Source organism: Etheostoma cragini, chromosome 5 (assembly GCF_013103735.1).
Source record: "Etheostoma cragini isolate CJK2018 chromosome 5, CSU_Ecrag_1.0, whole genome shotgun sequence".
Classification (NCBI taxonomy): Eukaryota; Metazoa; Chordata; class Actinopteri; order Perciformes; family Percidae; genus Etheostoma; species Etheostoma cragini.
Window position 1 is genome coordinate 22,596,225 of NC_048411.1, and position 20,217 is coordinate 22,616,441.

Consider the following 20,217-nt stretch of genomic DNA (forward strand, 5'->3'; position numbering starts at 1 on the left):
GGTCTTGATTGTTTATGTCCTTAATCAGATCTCTGTGTAGTCCTTGTTTGAATTCAAGGTAAAATGTAAGGAAAGATTGTTGTGTTATTGTAACTCTAACTTTGACTAAAGGTTGGACAAATAAATTTGAAATCACCCGAAGTTGACAAGACCTTGACCAGTGGACGTTGAGGATATGGAAAATGCAGTGAAACCTGTTGTGCCAAACCTGTGTGGCATCCGGTAAAGAAGTTGGGAGGTTTGCACATCCTCTGTGGTGTATTGTTTTCTACAGTTGCTCAACATCCTAAAGGCTGTAAAAGATTGTTATAATGGCAGTAAAAACCAGCATGCTGCCAAAACCCTCTGATTTTACCATAAACAAAAACATTTCCTGCGTATTCCACCAGTTTCCCCCAATTGTACTTATCCGGTCAATGAGAAGTAGAAAGTATCCAGAGAAAATTTAATGTGGTCCTGTTGCTTTGTTGTTTTTGTATTGTGCATGTGTGGAATAAACAAACAAAAACAATGAATGCACCTCATCACACAAATAAACAAAATTAGCTTTACTTTAACCTTTCTACAAATAAAGTGTTGAAATAATAAATCTTAATGAATGAAATTAGTATTGTTTTTGGATTCATTTATAAAAGTGGGATTTGTTATCAAATTGAATTAATGCACTACTTCTGCATCGATCACATTAGGCATATCAACAAATACGTCAATGTTTCCCTGAGTAAACTATCCAGCCGATTTGGTTCTCCACGTCCTCGTGTTTTTGTTTTTTACCTTTCCCAAGCCATCTTTGTGCAAGCGTTTAGAGAGTTGTTTGACTGACAAATTACACAGGTTGGTTTTTGATATTTATAAATCAGGATGCATTAGAAGGAAATCCTGAAGAGGAAAGAAAGGTTAAAACTCCTTTGCAAAGTTTCAGGCATTTCCTCACTGCAATTAAGTAGCTACTGTTGATAAGAGCATAGCAAAGATTAAAACAGTAGCCTATCTATCAACTAACTAGAGCTCACTGTAGGCATGCAGGACATATTGTACACGTGTTTTATTCAGGCAGAAATAAATCAACTTTTTTTGGCCCAAGGATGACATCATTTTTCCTATGAAGTAGCTTTAATGTGAAGTCAAACAAATTGTATTTAGAGGTATATCTTTTAAGAACCTTAGGTGGTATTCCTTAGTTAAAATCTTGAGTACTTAAATGGGAACAGCAGGCCCTAGTTGTCAGTTATACAGTTTAGATTACACAAAAACTTGCTCAGATGCAAAAACAAATACAGTTCATCTCAATATGGGTGCTAGTTTTATCACATGCTGGTGTTTTAAGAAACAGAAAATCAATTCACTAGCAGACCAGAAATAGAAAGGAAAATGGCTGACTTGACATTTGGCCTTTGCAGGTCAGTGTATGTCACCCACAGTCTGACTTAGGTATGTGGGAAAAAGCTGTTACCACACTATGTTGGGAGTCACATGAGTGAAGTTCCATCCTCAATATAAAGTTGGAAATTCCTAATAGAAATGGCACCACACTAACGTGGCATTGTCATGGCTCCATTATGCATTCATAAGTCTGTGTTGCTGCTGCATCATGTCGGTGATTAAAAGCGGTCCTGTGTCACCATGAGGAATCTAATAGGCAAGAGGAAGAGGCTCAGGACGACTGGAGTAATAAACAAACCCGTTCACAGCCTACAGAAGCTCTTAGACATAGACCTCACTGGAAGCTGCTGGCATCGAAATACCAAAGTCTTTACTGGATTTTACTGCTACTGTAACTTTGTGACCAACTACAAAAGACATACATTTTTCTGCCCTCTCCATCAGCTGATGGTATGTTTTACAGGCTGAAAGTCTAAAAACACAACTCTTATTACTTAAACCTTGAACATTTTTTGTCCCCAAAAGACAATCGGTTTTGCAGCACCGAGTTCAACTTAAACCAAACATGAAATAACAAACTCAGCAGCACTGCATCATTAAACATCATAATCTTTAGAAACAGTAATAAGAACACTTTCTTGTCAGGCTTACGTAAAAGTATGACCAACATCATCTCTCAAGAAGGCCTGAATATAGCTGATGGAGAAACTACCTCTTCCCTAAGTTTTGGAGGATAATGGCTGTGGGGATGAACGAGTGGTTGTATTCTTTTTTTCTTGACTGAGGGGAATCTGAAGCGGGTGCTCCAGAGAGCATTAGAAGTTATCTTTCAACACTGTTTTCAATTAATAATAATTCAACAGATGCTACTGTGTTAAAAACTCCAACAACAACAGAATCTTGTAGGCTAATTGTGCAAATTGGAATAGCGTGTATACAAGGAACTGAAGCTGTCAATTCTCAAATGTGTATTGAAATGTCACTGCACTTAAGCTGGCTGTGTTGCTGGAAAACAAACAAACTGAAACAGCACATTAGACAGTTCACTGACTGCATGGAAACTGTTTACTAAGTTATTTTGTAGCTATAAACAGGGTTCATCAGTGCTGAAAGAAAGGGAACAGTAATCTCTGTTCCAGCAGAGTTTCCCCTGGTGTTTGGGACAATAAGGGAGTCCGGGGACCTGAACTAAGGCTAATTAGCTAATTCATCAGCCCTGAAGGGCACAACATGTGATTGAATCCGGTCAACAACAATTAATTTATATAATGCTCAGAAATAGATTAAAAGACACAAAAGTTAATAAAGCCATTAAAAAGATCTCCGCATTTGACTGATTTTAGCCTACTTACTGGAATACACTTTTAAAGCATGGCTTTTACCTGTGGTGTATATTTACATTGTGGTTGACTTTTAAGATTTGTATAATTTTTAGTAACAGGGATTACAGATTATGTAACATGATGCTGTGGTTCAGGATGGCATTAACTAAAATGCAAATTCTCTACCAAGGAGAGCCCCCTAGTGCTCAAACATTAACACAGGAGGGTCAACACTGAGGAATCTTGACTAAATTAATGACCATAACTTCTATAAATGTGCTCCTGGCTTGTGCACTCATATAAAATGAGATATACAGATATAGGCTTGCCTAAAACAACAATAATATAATGTTGCTGTCACTCAAAACTACACAGCTGCGTTAACGGCAACCAAATAGTTAGACGATTTATAAATGCACATTTAGCTAGCTTGCTAGGTTTTCAAATATCACCACTGGGTTATCTATAAATTGCTCCAAAGTCTGCATATACCAGTTGTTATTAAATCCTAGCTAGCTACATGATAGCTAGCAATCTACACGCATAATACCAAGCTATACATTAAAAATAACATTGATTTAAATGAAAACATCTATTTTAGTTGATTGTATTTTCCTTTAACACGAAGTGTAACTGCCAAATGAACCAAATATAAAGACATAACGCTAGCTAACGCTAGATACTCTAAACGATTTTTTTCTCAATCTTCTTTGTTCAATTAAACAGTATAAACCCCACTCTAAATCCAAGCACCCGACAAGAGCCTCCACTGTTGCCATAGTTACCAAATAAACTGACTTGAGGCAGGTCACAAGCCATTGTCACCTTTTGCAAAGGTGACGTTATCGGAGATAAGAGAACAGGTTGTCTCCTGAAGCTTTTGATTTCAAACTATAAATTAATTATTAAATAAACAATAAGGACAAGGATGGAAACAAAAAACACGCGGACAATTTTCCCTTGGTAAGTGTTGCGCTGACACACAGTCCTATATGACGTTAACGTTAGAAATCATAAGCAGTCGTTTCTTTGATGATTTGTAACGTGAGTAAATGTAGCCTTGTGGGATATGGATAAATATAACAACAAAGTACTGAACTTAGTTAAATAAAATTACATTCTTGAACTTTCCTTGACCAGCCTACATTTTTATATCCTCTCTAACGTTCCTACTTAATTTTAACTGATTCTCTAGCTACATTTTGATGGCAAATATTGTTATTTTTCACTTGCGTGTATCATTGTTTTAGCTAAGTAGGTGAAGTACTATTAGATTAGTACAAAAATGTTTGTAATCCTCAGGTACAAGGAGAGGTTGCAGACCAAGTATCATAAAGCCCCAGCAAACAAGATGGCCGTGATTGGTAGTGTCTCGTCAGTCTTATCCGGGGAGAGAGGTGTCTCACCAGTCATTTTTCATGACACTCCAAACCAGAAGTCCAGCATAACAAGTCAAAAGCATAAAAAGTGCATCTCTAAAGAACATGCTTGCTTTTCAAAACAGATGACCCAAAAGCAGATTCGCAGGGAATACGTGGCTGCTGTTGAGGCAAAACTCAAACAGCATCCTCTGGCTATGTACCCACACTATAAGGATCATTTGACCCCAGATGTAAGTAACGATGACAACAGTGTGGACTACCAAGATGCATTGTGCCAGAGAAATAGGGCATTATTACAGGTTAAGAGTGTATCTCGTCTTACAACATATTTACATGTTGTCTTTATTTCTCTGCAGTTATTTGATAAGGTGTTATCCGTTCTGTACCCAGACATGAGCGTTAACAGTGCCTCTGCACTTCCTACGCTTACAGGAGATGATGTGGAGGTGGAAGACGAGGAAGAGCCAAGTCTGGAAGAAGTAAACTGGCAAAAGCAAGTAAACTGGCAATTTGATGTGTAGTATCATTATAAATCTGAAGATCCATCCAACAAATAAACACGATTCTGTCTGTGATGCCGCTACTTATTACTTCTCAATTGTTTTACAGCAGTACGAATGGCCAAAACCAAAGTCCCAGAAACCCCTATATTTTAAAAATGAATGGAAAATGTATAAAGAAAGGCCAACAAGTGAATCAACTGAGCACAAAGAAGGACATGATGTAGCCACCAAACCTTCCAGCAGACAGTTTGCCTCTCCGGTAAGTTTGAGAAAAGAAATTGTTAATGTTACCGTTTGTCAGACCTTATACAAGAACCGGTATAATCTAAAAACAACAATGCAAGTGATTTATTTTGGACTCTTGCAGGACGGAGAGACAAATGTTACTGAATCTGCAGTACTGAGCCTTTCAGACTCTTCTTCTCCTACTTTCCCCATTAAAGTGGATGACGCCAACATTTTCAACAGTTTCAAAGGCCTCTAAGCTAAATGAAGCACACGAAAAATAATTTCACACATTCTTAAACCCACAAATCAAAACACAATTTGTGAAGGCTACTGATTAGAAAAATCCAATGCACGTACAGTAAAACACTTCGTCATGTCCAAAAATGCTCTTCAACCCCACACTGTAAAAAAAAAAAGAGGAATTTTGAATTCTTTGTTTTAGTTTACAAGGAAACATGTACAATTAGGCAATGTGTATAAGCAGAGGGGGGGTCAGAGGTTTCATGATAACTGATGCCTAAAACTAACTTAAACAACAAATATAGATGCTGCATTATTGTTAAAGGTGCTCCAAGTAATGTCACACGTCTTTTAGGCTACATTTGTTGTCACATACAGCAAACATCTCCTCACTATCCGCAAGCTACCTGTCCCCAGAACACGCTGTAAAAAAACGCAGTCTCTGTAGACAGCCCAAGGTCTTCAGACGGCAACAAAAATAAACTGCGCCCACCTGCACCCCGAAGAATACACAGTCTTTTAGCCAATAACCGACAAGAAAGATTTGGGGTTGGGGGATTAGTGCGCGGAAGCACAGAAGGGAGGGGATGGGATGAGGAGGAGGGACGGGCATGCAAGTCTCGTTTTGTTTGAAGACATAGTACTTCAAACGTTAACAAGAAGTAACGTCACCCTAATCGCATGCAGCACCTTTAACTACCTTCTCTATGTTTATATCAAGCTTGTTTTACTTTGTACTGTCAAAAATGCAAATATAGTAGAATATAGTAGTAGTACTTTTTTTTAACTTGGTATGATCCCTGGAATTAAAAATAACAACTCAAACATAATTTTTAATAGACTTTATTTAAACAATAAATTACAAAAACAAAAGCCTGATTGGTGATTTCATGAAACCATTTTTGACAACTTCATCTGGGGAGTCTTTCAAAATAAAAAAGGACCTTTCTGAAAGACAAAAAAAAATTGAAGTAATTGAATTAATTTTGAGGATTACAGGATTACAGAGATTATGATCATTCAATAACATTTACACAGTTTTATGAAAAAGGTCTGTGAACTGCTAACTCCGTGTTATCATTGCTATTAATCAGCTGTATTAAAGTGATTTGACTTTTGTGTGAATGTTATTCAGCCTCCCCTCTCAGTAATATACAGTGTGATACTAGTAATATACAGTTTTTGAAGAAAAGGCTACAAATGACTCAGCTGTGTATATATGAAGCACAAATATTAAAAACTTACCGATAAGACGGGTTGGCCTCAGGCCTGGTGTGTTGTGTCACTGTCAGCTGTTTGGGTCAGAAGTCAGGAGTGAGTGGACGGGTGACCTGCGGCCCAGTGAGAGCAGCTGTGGGGAGGAGGTGTACTTCGCTGCAGTCGCTGGACTCAAAATAACACGGCCTAGAAAATTCGTGATTTATATGTTAGAGAATTGAATACTGATGCTGACAAATGTAACGCTCCAACTCATTATTTTTATTACTGATTTATTGGATGATCATTTAATCAATTCATTATTTGCTCCATAAATTGTCAGAAAGTAGTAAAAAATGTCAAGGTAGAGTCTTCAAGTTGCTTGCCCACCCAACAATTTATCTCAAATACAATTATTTTCCAGTTACATAAAACACAAAAAAGAAAGAACTCCTCCCATGAATAGCTGAAAAAGTATGACTTGAATGATCAATCAATTTATCAAATTATATAAAAAATGATTTTCTGTTGAAATTAAATTTATTGAATGATGTTGTATGGCAGATGAACACTGCATTCATGAAAGGAGTTTGTTGGATTGCATGACAACTTTAGAGTAGTTAAGAAAACTCACTCTCATTGAAGGATTTGTTGTTGGTTGTTTTTCCGTTGAGCTCAGCTGTCTTCAGAAAACGTGGCTCGCTGTACACAGTGTATGCACAAACACACACCCATTACACACAGTGCCTGTAGCACTTTGCTGTGCCGTGCATGAGGTATAAAAGGTCACGTGGTAAGACTGTATGAGCGTCTCATAGCCTTGAGGCAAGTCATGCTTAGAACATAAAAAATAAAATAAAATACACTGAGATGGGAAGGTTTGGGTGATTTCCCTACCTGCCGCAGGTTTTTCTTCTCAATCTGGAGCCAGCTTTTACTTCTTCTGCCTTGTCAGTACTGCTGTCGGTGCAGAGGGATATCAAAATATACAGTGAGACATTACACATGTAGATATCTTAAGACAAAGGAGTTTTAAGCTATACAAGGTCAACAACCTCTCTAGTCTTTTTATGATATAGTACAGCAAAAACAGTAAAACAGTGTGGTCAAAGGTCAATTAAACGACTCATGTATGGCAATCCCCCCCACACCCTTCTCCAAATGACTTCCTGCTCACTTAGTAGCATCACATGATTTTCAGATGTGCGACCTAAGCTAGCCCAGGAACGAAGTTAATCCTTGCAGTGTGTGGGAACAGCGCCAGACGTACAAGGTGGTTCTGTGCACTCTCTCCGGTGCAGACCTCCTCCTGTTATCTGTGTGTGGTCTGCGGTTCTCTGAAATCACTTCTCGCAACTCTTTGACTAGAGACCTGAGTTCCCAGGCGGGGCTCTCCTGCTAGAGGAGAGAACGACAATATCAATACACTGCAGTGCTGATCTGATACTCAACATTAGAAATAGCTGGTCAGATTAGCTTGCATTTCAACAGAGAAACATGAGAATACATACAATCTCACAACAATTAGCGACAAGATATTTTACTCCTACGTAGGGGTGGGAATCTCTGGGCACCTCCCGATTTGATTCAGAGGCCAACGATTCAATTCTAACCTGATTATTGATGCATCTCAATGCATCTCAATGCAACAATTTTTGAATGTACATTTCCATGCATGATTTAAAAAAAATAATATATAAATCTGAGTTTGTTAGATTTCTACATATGTTTTTCACACACAAGTTTTCAAGGTCCCATGGCGTGAAAATGTCACTTTATGAGCTTTTATAACATTAATATGCGTTCCCTCAGCCTGCCTATGGTCCCCCAGTGCCAAGAAATGGCGACAGGTGTGAACCGCGCATTGAATCGGTCTAGAGAGAATCGTGATGCATCTAAGAATCAATATCTTTCCCCACCTCTACTCCTAAGTCACTAGAAACACTTAAACTGTATTAACACAGACAAACCACACGGTATCGCACTGCTTTGTTGAGATGATTTACAGTCAGATTCTTGCCACAGGAATGAAATGCCGTGTATGTTTTTGATTTAAAGGCAGAGCAGATGTGCTGAGCTTGTGTCTGTGCCGATAAATAATAGAAATAAAATAAACAATGATTCACATATGCACTTGATGGGCTGGAACCGTAGGAGATAGGCGAGATATAAGGAGTTGCTGACTGTACCATGAGCTGGGTGTTGAAGGCATGCTGGGAGAAGGGTGGAGCAGTGAGTGCAGGTGGGGATGTGGAGTCCAGGTCAGGTGGAGGTACATTCAGAGCAGTGTGCAAATTTTGACCTTGGAGCTCCTATAGATGAGATCGACATTTGTTAAAGGGAGCTCAGCTCCATTTACACATAAAAGTCTCAGAATGAATTGGATTAGATTAAGACATTATAAAACATTATAAAACATGCCTGATGATAAGAAGCGTACAGTAGCATAAAACATCTACATTAAATAAGGGTATACTGTACACTGTGCTGTGTATTTGTGGATAAATCCTATTCCCTCTTTCAAAAAGACTAATCTGCTCTACCTTCAAATCCAAGGCATGTTGGAGTTTCAGACGGAAGAAGTCCCGCTCCTGCAGCTGGATGAAATCTTGACAGTCCGCAAAGCTCTCCGACATCTTTTTGAAGAAACAGACAATATGAACCAACAACACGGTGATGGATACAAACAGAACCAGATAAGGTTCTTTATTTATCTGAATATATAAACCAACATTTTGGTTTAGCTCCAAAGGGAGACGATAACTGTGACGCCAAACCCTCACGAATGAAATGAAATAATAGTATTTCTCAGAATAAAAGAATAGTTATTCAAATATTGTTAAGATAATAAGATAAGATAATTGTTAATTATCAGCCCATATATAAGACTTTTTTTAAACTGTATTTACTAAGGGTGTGACGAGATCTCGTTTTACGAGATCTCGCGAGATTAAAACGTGACGAGATTTCTCGTCCAGGTGAAAAGTTGTCTCGTGAGGCGATGTGATGTCAGCGTGATGGAGCGTGAAATTACTATTGAAGATCCCCCTGCCACTTTTAAATCATTTGTGTGGCAACATTTGGGTTTTCCTGCGGAAATGATAAACGGCGAAAGAGTGACAGACAAGACGAACACAATATGTAAACATTGTAAGAAAAAAATGCCGTATACCGCGGCTAACAAGAGCACTATGCAAAAACACTTACAGCACACTGTAAGGAAAGGAAATCTAACTCACTGAAAGGAGTTAGATTTCTCGTGTGAAATTGTACAGGGCAGAAGCCAGTTGGTAGAGTTTATACAAAACATTTAGCAGTGTTTGCACGTCCTTTACTGCATATAATTCATTAAAATAGTAAAAAAAAAATGTTAAATAACATTCATCATTAATAGTTGATTTCAAAATGCACCTAAATAGTTTTGCATTTTGTGATTTTTCAGTTGAGTCATCGAGGATTTCTTTACATTTAAAAAAAAAATCTCGTCTCGTCTCGTTCTCGTGAACCCACTCTCGTGATGTGTCTCGTCTCGTGGAGTAAGCGTCTCTTCACACCCCTAGTATTTACCGTTATCTATTTCTTTGGGGTATTTTGTGCCTTTATCACATTAGCGGTGAAGGAATGATGGTAAATGAAGAGGAAGTGATACGGGAAATGAAATGCAACCAATCTCGCCGACCGAACACGAAACGAGGATGTTACCAACAATTTGTTGTTAAAAAGAATCAAATAAAAATTTGATTCTGCGGTTAACTCTTAAAATTTTTTTTTAGTCTGTCATCATGTTATTCAGGCTTCTTTTAACACCAAATAACATGTGTTGGTAATATAATGACTAGTATGAAGTGTAAGCGAGTACCACCTTGTGAAGGATTGCCTCCAGCTGGCTGAGCCGCTCCCCCAGCTGTTTATCTTTGGAGCGAAGGGCCTCTAGCTCGTTGCCAAGTTGTCTCTTCTCCTCCCTGACAAAGATAAGCTCCTCGAGCTGACGTTGGTTCTCCAGGCTCTGGTAGCGCTTCTCCTGGATAGGATAGGAAGAGTCGACAGAAAAATTTGATAAATGGTGGTGACATGTGCAAAATGCTTTTGAGTTGGGCATTTTGGTGACATGTACAAAATGCTTTTGAGTTGAGCATTTTGTATATACATATATAGTATAGCAATTTAGCATCCAAGAAATAAAACTAAAAGTCCTTTCCTTTTTTTGAAACAATTTATGTATTATAGTTACTCTGCTTCAGAAGCACCTGAATTGGCTTAAATTAAGTCATGTTAGTCATTAAAAAATATTGTTATCAATTAATGACATTTAGATCTTCATTAGCTGAACGACTAACTCGTCAACAGCTGAAATGCCAAGTCTGCTGTTCTGGACATTCAGAAATTTTTTTAATTGAGACAAAAATAAAGCATGAAGGAAAATATTTATAATTTAAGTTCTTAAAGATCACGAGATTTGAAAAAAAGAAGAAGAAATGACTAGTGAATAGAAGTAATTTGAGTAACTGTTCAAACTGTTCTTATCTGAAGATCTTAATTGAACTTGACTAGAGAGAAGCCAGTGATTAATTATTACCTGGTGCAACTTGTCCAAAATATCCTCTAAATGTTGGATTTTGCCCTGCAGGGAGTCCACCTGCTCTCTCCTGGCAGTGATCTCCTTCTGCATGTCCACAGCTACTTGGAGGCCTGAGGAGGAGGAGACAAAACCACAAAATAAAGAGAAAAAGAGTTAAGGGCAAGGAGGTGATCAAGCGAGAAGAACATCATGTACATCATGTATCAGAACATGTAAAATCCAGAGCTTTAATTTTGGACAGGCTTTGAACATCTCAAGGACATACAAGTTAATGGTCACACATGTCAGGTTATATCTCTGGACTGGAATACAACAGGAGTATAAATTCATACTTGAAACTTCATTTAAACAACACTAATGCTTTCTTAAGAACTGTCTGCATTCCTAGGTTGAATTCAGATCCAAATAAATCACTGTTATCTGTCCACTTGATCACAGAATGGATGTTTCTTTGAACGTGAGAGCTTTTGATCAAGTCTCAGTTTAAATTAAATTGTATCGTGGATCTAACCATGTCCATCAGCTCCTTCCAGGGTCCTCAGGGTGCTCCTGACCTGGTCCAGCTCGTCATGGGCGTTCCTCAGCTGACTCTGAAGCTTCAGCACCACACCCTCGTGCTCCTCATTCTTGCAGTTGTGGAGCTTTTGTAGCTCCTTGTGCTTTTCTGAAATCATGCCCACACAAACACATGCGTTGCATCCACTGAGAGGAAAACACTTTAACACTTTAACACACACAACAATGGAAGGGCTTGGTTGACAGTGAAAACATACCAAACATAGTTCTTTGTTGTTGTTTTTTATCGCAGCAGGACAAGAGGATCATTTTATTTGGCAAAAACTTTAAACAGCTGAGTTTTAAAAACAGCTGTGTCAGTTTCTGGTGAATGAAATATATCTAGTTACACTAGTCTGCTGTCTGAAGGTAACACACAATATAGTAAAAGTCCAAATGGAATTCTATATTGTGTGGTAATTATTGAACACAACAATATTTTGTTATCGAGGAGGACAATCAAAGAATATTGTGATCTTTACTAGGTGGTAGTGGTGGTGGGGGAATGGAGCTTTGATTGAATACTTTTTGGATGATGTTTTTTATATTAAAATATTTCCAAAGAATGGAATAGGAGAAAACAAAATTACTTGTATACAAACATACTTTATGTGGATTACAGACTATATATTATTTGTTCATGAACTGAATCAGACAATTTTTGAAATGGATATGAACTATTGTATAAATAAATATAGATGTTTTGGAACTTTTGATATGTATTGCCCCTCAACAGGCCACAACTGGGCAAAATTATATAATGCTTGTTAGCACTATAGCAAAAATAAATAACTTATACACTCTTTGTAGTGCAAATAACGTAAGTGGCCTGATGATTATACCTGTGCGCTGGTGTGTGTGTGTGTGTGGGTGCATGTGTGTTAGAGCGAGGGAGAAGTGACAGAGTGACAGCAATTAGCTTTGGAGCAAGTAGCCACTCTAGAGTCATAGTGATAGAAACAAAGTGTCCTCCCTGTGTTTTCTGACCACGTGGGAAATCTTTAGCAGGAAAAGTTTCCCCTCTCCTTGATTTCATAACGCCATACCTGTCTCTTATTGACTGACTCGCTTGTGTTGTTTGATGTCTGTCCAACTATGCGTGCTTTCAAACACCCGCCCAACTTTACCTCTGACAGGCTTACCATTACATTTTATTCAACCTCAGCCATTTGTCAGCATTTTTGCGCTTGTCTCGTGCACGACCCACTAACCGAGGAAGAAAAAAAGTATTTGAAAAAAAAGCTTCAGTGATAGTAACGCGCCTGATTTTTTAGCAGTAACGTTAACGGCGCTATTAAGATGGGAAGAGTAATAAATTACATTACTCGTTAACCCCAAAAAAAAGTAACGTCGTTATTCCTAATCCCTTCTGGCGGGTATACATATATAATGTAATTTTAGGATGGTGATGATTAATGTGTCTGAATAACCCCAGCGCACTCTTGACTGTGTGTATACCTTGTGTGTATTCATGTGTCTTTTATGTGCTTATACTTGCTACACACCCAATTGTCCTTCGGGGACACAAATAAAGTTGAAGTTAATGCCATGAGGTCATAAACGACCAGACACAAAAACTATTTGTTCATGCATTCATTATTATAGTGAGGCCAATGCAGCTCAGTTTGTTTTCACGGCCATAGTTTTGTTTATATGCTGGATATTGATCATCTCCTGTGTGGCGATGCACATTCGGTAAAGCTCAACTCACTGGTGAGGGTGTGCAACTGCATGCATTGCACCTCCAGCTGGATGGTTAGCTGTCGTTTCTCCAGAGACTCCTCGTGGACACGCTGACTTTGTTCAGCCACAGAGGCCTGTAGCTGCCGCCTCTCATGCTCTGCAGCAGCCAGATCTGAATTATGCCGGTCCAATTCAGCCTAAACAGTGTATGGCAAAAGAGGAAGGAAGGAGACAAAAAGTGTAAAGTAAGTCATGATGTAGGTGAGGTGTGGAAGTCAAAACATAAAAAAAATCTAATTGAAGGCTTAATAGGGACAGGTTTTACTTCAGTTATCTAATCATATTTCAATAAAGTTTTCTGCCATGCTCCCGACCTTGAGCTGCTGAATCTCCAGCTTGTGCTGGTTTAGCTGGTTGCTGAGGAGGCTGTTCTCCTGGTGAAGTTCTTCGATGGTGCTGCGGTGCTGCGCGGTTATCTGGATGCTGCCCTCTATCATCTTCTCTCGGTCACCCAGCCTCTGCCTCAGTGTCTCTACTTCTGCATGTAGGGCCTGGCATCGGCTTTGGGCTTCTTCCAACCTGGCAAGATGCTGGATAAAAACAGTTCAATGACTGAGCCTCAAAATGGGCACATAGTGACCTATTATAAACGCAAGATTCATAATGCATGATCTCCTCTAACAACTTTACGTGCTGAGCTTTGTGCTGCCTAAACTGGAGTTCTTTGTTTTTCTCCTCCAGGAGTTCCTGGGATTTCCTCCCCTCCTGGACCCTCTGTCCCAGCATGGCCTGTAGGCAGCTTTTCTCCTCTCTAGCCGCCTCCAGCTGTCCTCCCAGGGCCTTCACCTCCTCCTGGAGATCACACTGCTGCAGCTCACCGTAACTCTAGAGGCGTAAAGCAAGAGGCACAGTGGGCTGATTGTTTTTAAAACGACAAATACATAAAGTAAATCTTCTGACAGTGAGAAGAAATAGGATCTCAACGATGGGAGAGAAACTGGCTTGACATTTCATCTTGTGTTATTTCTGGATGGTTAACTGACCAAACCGTTCTGAAGAAGTACACCTGGTTCTGCTCAGTGTGGTAAATCACATTGTAAAAAAAAAAAATGCAACCAAAATGAATAAATAGGTGCCATTGACTTTGGAACCACTTGGATTGAGTGATCAACAGGTTACTACAGCAACTTGCACATTAGGATTGGGGGATATAAACTGCCTACTGACGATAGGCTTAATCTATAACCAATGGACTTTTTTATGACTATTGAAGCACAAATTTTTAAAACATCAGTAATTGCAATGGGATGGGCAATATTCATTCATTGATAGGCTGTAATGGCCCAAACCAACTCACTAGTTAACTAACCACTGTAGTTTAAAAGACATTGTTCCCATCACATGGCCTCATTATAGAAGCACGCATACACTGCTTCATTGGCTTATAAGTGTATATGCGGCCTCACAGAAAGGATGAACCAAACATTAACAATCCTGTCCCTAAACCTAGCCTTCTCCCGTTGCCATTGAAGAAAAGCCAAACGTCTGTTGTGTACTTTTCTTGCCCAAGTTCTTAACCAAAATAAGTCAAATGATGGTTGCCCTATGGTACCCCTGGTGTGCCCTACTCAAAATAAATGTATAGAGCTCAACCGACCTGTGACCAACCACTTTTTAACGGCTCTGGTTCCGTAAGAGATTTTATCTGTTCAAAATCTCCATTGACGTTTCATTAAATGCTTATATAAAGAGTTTTAAGGCTGGAACCAAGGCAACCAGGCAAGATGAACTGTAACCATAAAACATTTGATTCAGCGCAAAATAACACCACAAAAGGCAAACGGTACAAGTAGGTACAGGAACAACCATAGCAGCTTGTTCTAGACGTTCGTGGGTTCTGTAAACATTTCCATTGTAACAGCGAGCTTCACCAATTAGAAATGTCGCTATTGTTTCACAACCTTGTAGCTCGTGGTCAGTCTACCTCAGATAGTTTAGACATACTGGCAATAAATCTAAATCTGAAAGGTAGACAAACTACAACCATAATTAAAAACAACATACATTTATTTTAATGAATTGATTATTTATATTAACTTACTCCCTTGAATTACAATTAAATGTAAAACATAATTTGATCAGAATGATTTTTGCCGATTCATTCTTGCTTTTGTTTTTCCACTTGCGGAGCGTTGTGATAGATGCAGTGTGATATGTGGGTGGTTGACTTTAGCTGAAAATCGGAAATATATCAGCACCCCCAACTTAAAATATGTTCCTGGGGCAGTGGTAAACATGCATCTATACTATACGTTACTTTGGGTATGATAACAACAGAAAGAGTAAAATTGCTTGTTTACACATTCACAGTTTTGCTGCAGCACCTTAAGTTGTAACCGAAGCTCCTCTGCCTGTTGTAAAGCTTGCTCTCGCTCTCTTTGGGCGTCCACTAGGTGGGACTGAGCCTCAAAGAGCTGCTGCTCCAGACAACAAACCTGCAATGTCACAAATTAAATCAAATATTATTTAAGTTTTCATTCTGACACAGGAGGAAGGCAGGAGTTTTATCATTGTTGCTTCTCTATATTGGCTTTGTATAATCTTTAAGCTACTGTGGTTCGACTGAGCTATACATATCGAGTGAATTAAGATAAATATGGCTGGTTTATACAAGCAGCCGCCGTATGTCATTGCTTACATCATTGCTCATAACATTCTTCCTTACCTTATCTGCATGGTTCCAGAGGGTTGACTCAAGTTCACTGACCTGACACTGGTGCAGTGATGTCTGTCTCTCTGCAAGTTTCCTGAGCATAGAATTTTTGTTTTTTTCAGTGTGCCACTGATTCAGAAATTCAACATTGTGTGATCATATAGTTAAGTGACCTTACACGGAATACTCTTTGAAAAAAAGACAAAAGAAACAGCCACAAATGATTTGGGAACAACACTTACTTTAGCAACTCCAACTTGACACTTAAGCTGACACTGTAGTTTTTGGAAGAGCTCAGTTTGGCAGTCAACATCGCCATCTCCTGGCCAAGACTTGCAATCAGGTCTTCCATTCTAGGACAGAGGAATGCAAAGAGGGAACTGCTGTTATATATGGCATAAAAATACCACATGTATGATGCACAACGGAGCATGGTAGATAGCCTACAATAGTAGGAAGGGATGAAGTAATACAAAAAACACAAACATTTGATATGGAGCAGGTATGCAGCTGTAGCTGGTAAATATTAACGGTGGTAATGTCTGGGCACCTTACGATTCGATTCCGAGGTCAACGATTCAATACCGATTATCAAAGCATCGCAATCAATTTCCATGCGTGATTTAAAAAAATATATACACATATAAATCTGAGTTTGTCAGATTTTGACATGCATCTGTCAACTTGGGTTTTTATTTTGTAGTGAGTCCATGCTTGTTGAAGTCAACTTCTCTCATAGTAATCTTCCATGTCAGACAATCAGTCATGTTTAAAGGTGAAGAATTGGCTTTTTAGAACATGAAACAGGAGGTGGTCAGATGTAATAATATGATAAAATAGATAAACAGCCTTTTTGTTTTTTTTCCTAATTACTTTTTGTCGTATTAGATCATGTGTATAAATACAAAACTTATTTTGTTTTCCTTTTGGCCATTTTTGCTGGGGTTTTTTCTGCACTCTTGCCTAAACTCTAAGTTGTTGTCAATTATCCCATCCTCTTTCAATCACCCCGTTTTCTGATTGGTACATGTCTGGAGACAGTCGTTTTTAAATAAAAATCAACACATTTAAAAAACCAAACAATTTTTTTTTAAATTATTTAGAAATAATTTATATATACATAGATAAGTTTTTAATTATATTTTTTAAATATGTCGATTTTTATTTAAAAATTTCATAAAGAATATTTTAAATAATTAATTATTATGTTTTCAGAATCAAGCATCGAAATCATTCTAGAGAGAATCGTGATGCATCTAAGAAACCATATCTTTCCCCACCTCTACTCCTAAGTCACTAGAAACACTTAAAACTGTGTTAACACAGAGAAACCACACGGTATCGCACTGCTTTGTTGAGATGATTTACAGTCAGGTTTCTCTTCTTGCCACAGGAATGAAATGCTGTGTATGTTTTTGATTTAAAGGCAGAGCAGATGTGCTGAGCTTGTGTCTTTGCAGATAAATCATAGAAATAAAATAAACAATGATTCACATATGCACTTGATGGGCTGGAACCGTAGGAGATCGGCAAAAAAATTATTATTTATTTTTTGTTTATAATTGAATATTAATTTATTAGAATTAAGCATCAAAGCGTTCTAGAGAGAATCGCGATGTATCTACGAATTAATTTTACCCCCCGTCCCTAGTAAATATGGCAGATCAAGTTGGGATGTTTGTATTTCTATCACATGACTAAAAAAGCTAATCTTCAAATTTAGGAAGTGGGAACTTGATCATATTTGGCATTTTTTGCTTAAAAAGTGACTGAAATGATTAATCTATAAACAAAATAGTTGCAGAGTCATTTTCTTCTGTTTGACTAAATAATTAATTGACTAATTGCTGCAGCTCTCATTACATTACCTTTCTTTTTGCTTATTTACTCCACTGTATTCTTCGCTCCCCAGGTGTTTTGACTTCCACAAAACAGATTAAAAAAATATATCAGACATACCAGGAGGAAAAGTCTATGTCTAAAATACTTAATACTTAAAATACTTAACACTTAACATGATCCGTAACTCACTTCTAGTACTTACTAAAAAAGGTCTCTCCTGTAGCTTGTCTGTCTCCTCGTTAAAATCCTCAGTTACCTTAGTAGCTGGGGATAGCTGTCTTGAGCTAGTGGCGACATCAGGACTGGTGATGACGTTGTGTCCAAATTGTGTCTCTTGAGATATAAGTGAGTACATCTCCTTTACATTTTGTTCCAATGTCTCTACTTTCCAGTTAAGGGCCAACGTCTCCTTTTCTGTCTCCTGCAACTTCTGGTCCTCGGCCCTTTGGATGTTTTGGAGCGCCTCCAACATGCAAAGCATCTTTTCCATCTGACCAACGTGTATCCTTGAATCCTTCAATCTACAAATAAAAAGATCTGTGGGTCAAAGTGATATAAAACAATTACAGGAATAAAATTGTAACAGTGTCTTCACCTGAGGTTGGACAGGTTGTCCTTTTCCTTCTGGACTGTCTGCAACTTAGTCTGCAAGTTCACGATAGCTTTGTCAAAACAGAATGTCTCTTGTTCAGGTTGATCGTGTGTCTGTGTTTAAGAGGGTAAAATAGTACTTTATAGAGAAAGCATTACCAATCAGGATTGAAAATTAACTTTTTGTCCACCTGCCACTCTTTAAATTACAATTGTTTTTTTGGCTGGTGAGTGAAATAAATGTAACAGCCACTGAAATAAAAAGATAAACCTTGTTGAGCTCTAAGTTGGACAGCTGTTGAAGACAGTCTTCCATTGCATTTTCCAACACCTCCTCTCCAGGATAGCAGATCTCCCCTTGGTTTAAACTATCCAGTTTACAGACCAGGGGCTGAGACCCTGCGTGGTGGTCGGTTGTAAAACAGATATTCCCAGGTGAATCATCTGCCAAAAGAGCAAAGGAAGTTTTTTTCCAGTGTTTTTTCCTAAACATTTGTATATTAGTGTCAGGTGCTTAGATTGTAGATAAGCATATAGCTTTACCACTTGTATCATAATGTGTTGTTTAAAGTTAAAACCATAAGCCCTAACTAACTAACTCATTATTTTTTTTAATCTTTCTGGCTGCACAAACAAAATGTTGTGTGACACTGCTTGTACTCACAGACATCAAACCTCCTGTTATTGTGGCAGCTTTGTCCAGGTGAGCTGTTGATGCCATATGCACAGGCAAACCTCTCCAAAGTTAATTTGGTTGCGTTTTCCACCTCTTCCTGTAGCCTCTGGGTTTCCTTGGTGCGCCTATTAAGCTCCTCACTGTAAAAACAAAATGGAAGAAAACTAATTAGGATGGATGGGGAGTATAATTCAGTGATCCCATAGCACTGTGGAACAGCCTTCCTTTAAATGCCAAGTAGACACACTTTAAAAGGGATTTTTGGAGGTCAGAGCTGATAGTATCAATGGAGAAAGGTGAACATTTACTTGAGCCATCACTTTGTTTAGTGTTATTTACATTTTGTTGTTAATTTGGACTGATGTATTTTTTTTTTGATCATATTGTTTATTTTATGTTATGTGTTTTGTGTCTGTCTTTTAATAACTTGGGCCCGCGTGATACCCGGGCTCGGTCTCTGTTTTGTTGATCCACATCTGAATGAATTGCTAAAGCAATGGCTGCTCATGAGTTGGGAGTTGAGTTGAAATATAAATAAATGGGCTGATTGCTAATAAAAAAAGGCTGGCATTTTAATGAAGAGTTTTAGTTACCTCAATTCATCCAGTGTCAGGCTGTTAAATCTCAGCCGAGAAGAGGCGCCATCGTTGGTCTCTAAAGAAAGTTGAAGAAATGATTTGAACGACTGAATAATTAGCTAAATAAAAGAAACACAACTGCACGCTGAGTAAGTTACGGACGTTATTGTTACTATTGTTAGCTGGGGTTAACCTAACAGAGATTTCCACTGCCTTCTAGTTAACATAGCGAGCCACCTAGCTGGCTAGCTAACTTACCCTTTCCTGCTTGTGTTACTTTTGTAACGTTATGTTTCGGTGGTAATTGAACGTGAGCGCCATTATTGCTAGAAAGAGGAATAGTCTGACGATCTGAGGGCTGAAACTCCGATGACATCTCTTCTCACATTAGTAATCAAGCGGTCGGTGTAGTTAACTAGCTAGCTATTAGGTTACGCTAAATACCTAGCTCGCTAGCTAACTTATGCATACTCGGATCAACAGTTAGCTAAAGTTATCCAGTAAATATTCGTTAAAGGTGAAGTTCCATCACCATGGAAACAGCATCCGTGGCTAATTCCTAGCTAGAGTTATGCTAGCAATAATTTGGTGTATCTCTGCGCTACTAGCTAGCTAGTTAACCTAAAGCTAGTTAACATTGTTTGAATTGCTAGGTTGGTCGCTTATTCGTTTATATTTAAGTAAAGCTGATAATGAAATCATAGCGTAACGTTAGCGCCGACACTTTGAAATAATCCGTCAACAT

General features: G+C 38.4%; 2 protein-coding genes and 1 long non-coding RNA gene across 11 annotated transcripts in view; 2 read left to right on the forward strand and 1 right to left on the reverse strand.

Annotated features, from left to right (window-relative positions):
• Positions 1 to 7,768, forward strand: part of LOC117944216 — a 22,751-nt gene extending 14,983 nt beyond the window's left edge. Inside the window, exons 3-4 of the long non-coding RNA XR_004656520.1 lie at positions 2,414 to 2,424; positions 7,758 to 7,768. This is a non-coding gene — a long non-coding RNA (uncharacterized LOC117944216). The remainder of the gene's footprint in view (positions 1 to 2,413; positions 2,425 to 7,757) is intronic.
• Positions 3,446 to 5,336, forward strand: zgc:158260 (uncharacterized protein LOC571389 homolog). The gene is made up of 4 exons (XM_034870817.1): positions 3,446 to 3,668; positions 4,008 to 4,317; positions 4,444 to 4,849; positions 4,958 to 5,336. The coding sequence occupies exons 1-3, from the start codon at positions 3,634 to 3,636 to the stop codon at positions 4,606 to 4,608; spliced, it is 510 nt and encodes a 169-aa protein (XP_034726708.1). The 5' UTR covers positions 3,446 to 3,633; the 3' UTR covers positions 4,609 to 4,849; positions 4,958 to 5,336.
• Positions 5,888 to 19,996, reverse strand: LOC117944212 (coiled-coil domain-containing protein 158-like). 9 transcript variants are annotated; one of them, XM_034870805.1, is made up of 23 exons: positions 19,731 to 19,996; positions 19,488 to 19,548; positions 18,883 to 19,034; positions 18,490 to 18,662; positions 18,223 to 18,332; positions 17,830 to 18,148; positions 17,654 to 17,706; positions 16,028 to 16,138; positions 15,840 to 15,879; positions 15,457 to 15,567; positions 13,763 to 13,957; positions 13,447 to 13,662; positions 13,101 to 13,269; positions 11,346 to 11,498; positions 10,832 to 10,944; positions 10,118 to 10,276; positions 8,799 to 8,891; positions 8,445 to 8,567; positions 7,526 to 7,653; positions 7,153 to 7,215; positions 6,890 to 6,957; positions 6,304 to 6,462; positions 5,888 to 6,006 (listed from the first exon to the last, which is right to left on the reverse strand). In XM_034870805.1, exons 1-22 carry the CDS (start codon positions 19,846 to 19,848, stop codon positions 6,347 to 6,349), a joined length of 2,844 nt encoding a protein of 947 aa, XP_034726696.1. In that variant the 5' UTR covers positions 19,849 to 19,996; the 3' UTR covers positions 5,888 to 6,006; positions 6,304 to 6,346. The 9 variants fall into 9 exon arrangements, with proteins under 9 accessions (XP_034726696.1, XP_034726695.1, XP_034726693.1 ...); XM_034870804.1 differs by having other exon boundaries at positions 7,153 to 7,212; positions 7,526 to 7,650; positions 15,798 to 15,879; XM_034870802.1 differs by having other exon boundaries at positions 7,526 to 7,650; positions 15,798 to 15,879.
• Positions 19,997 to 20,217: the final 221 nt, after the last annotated feature.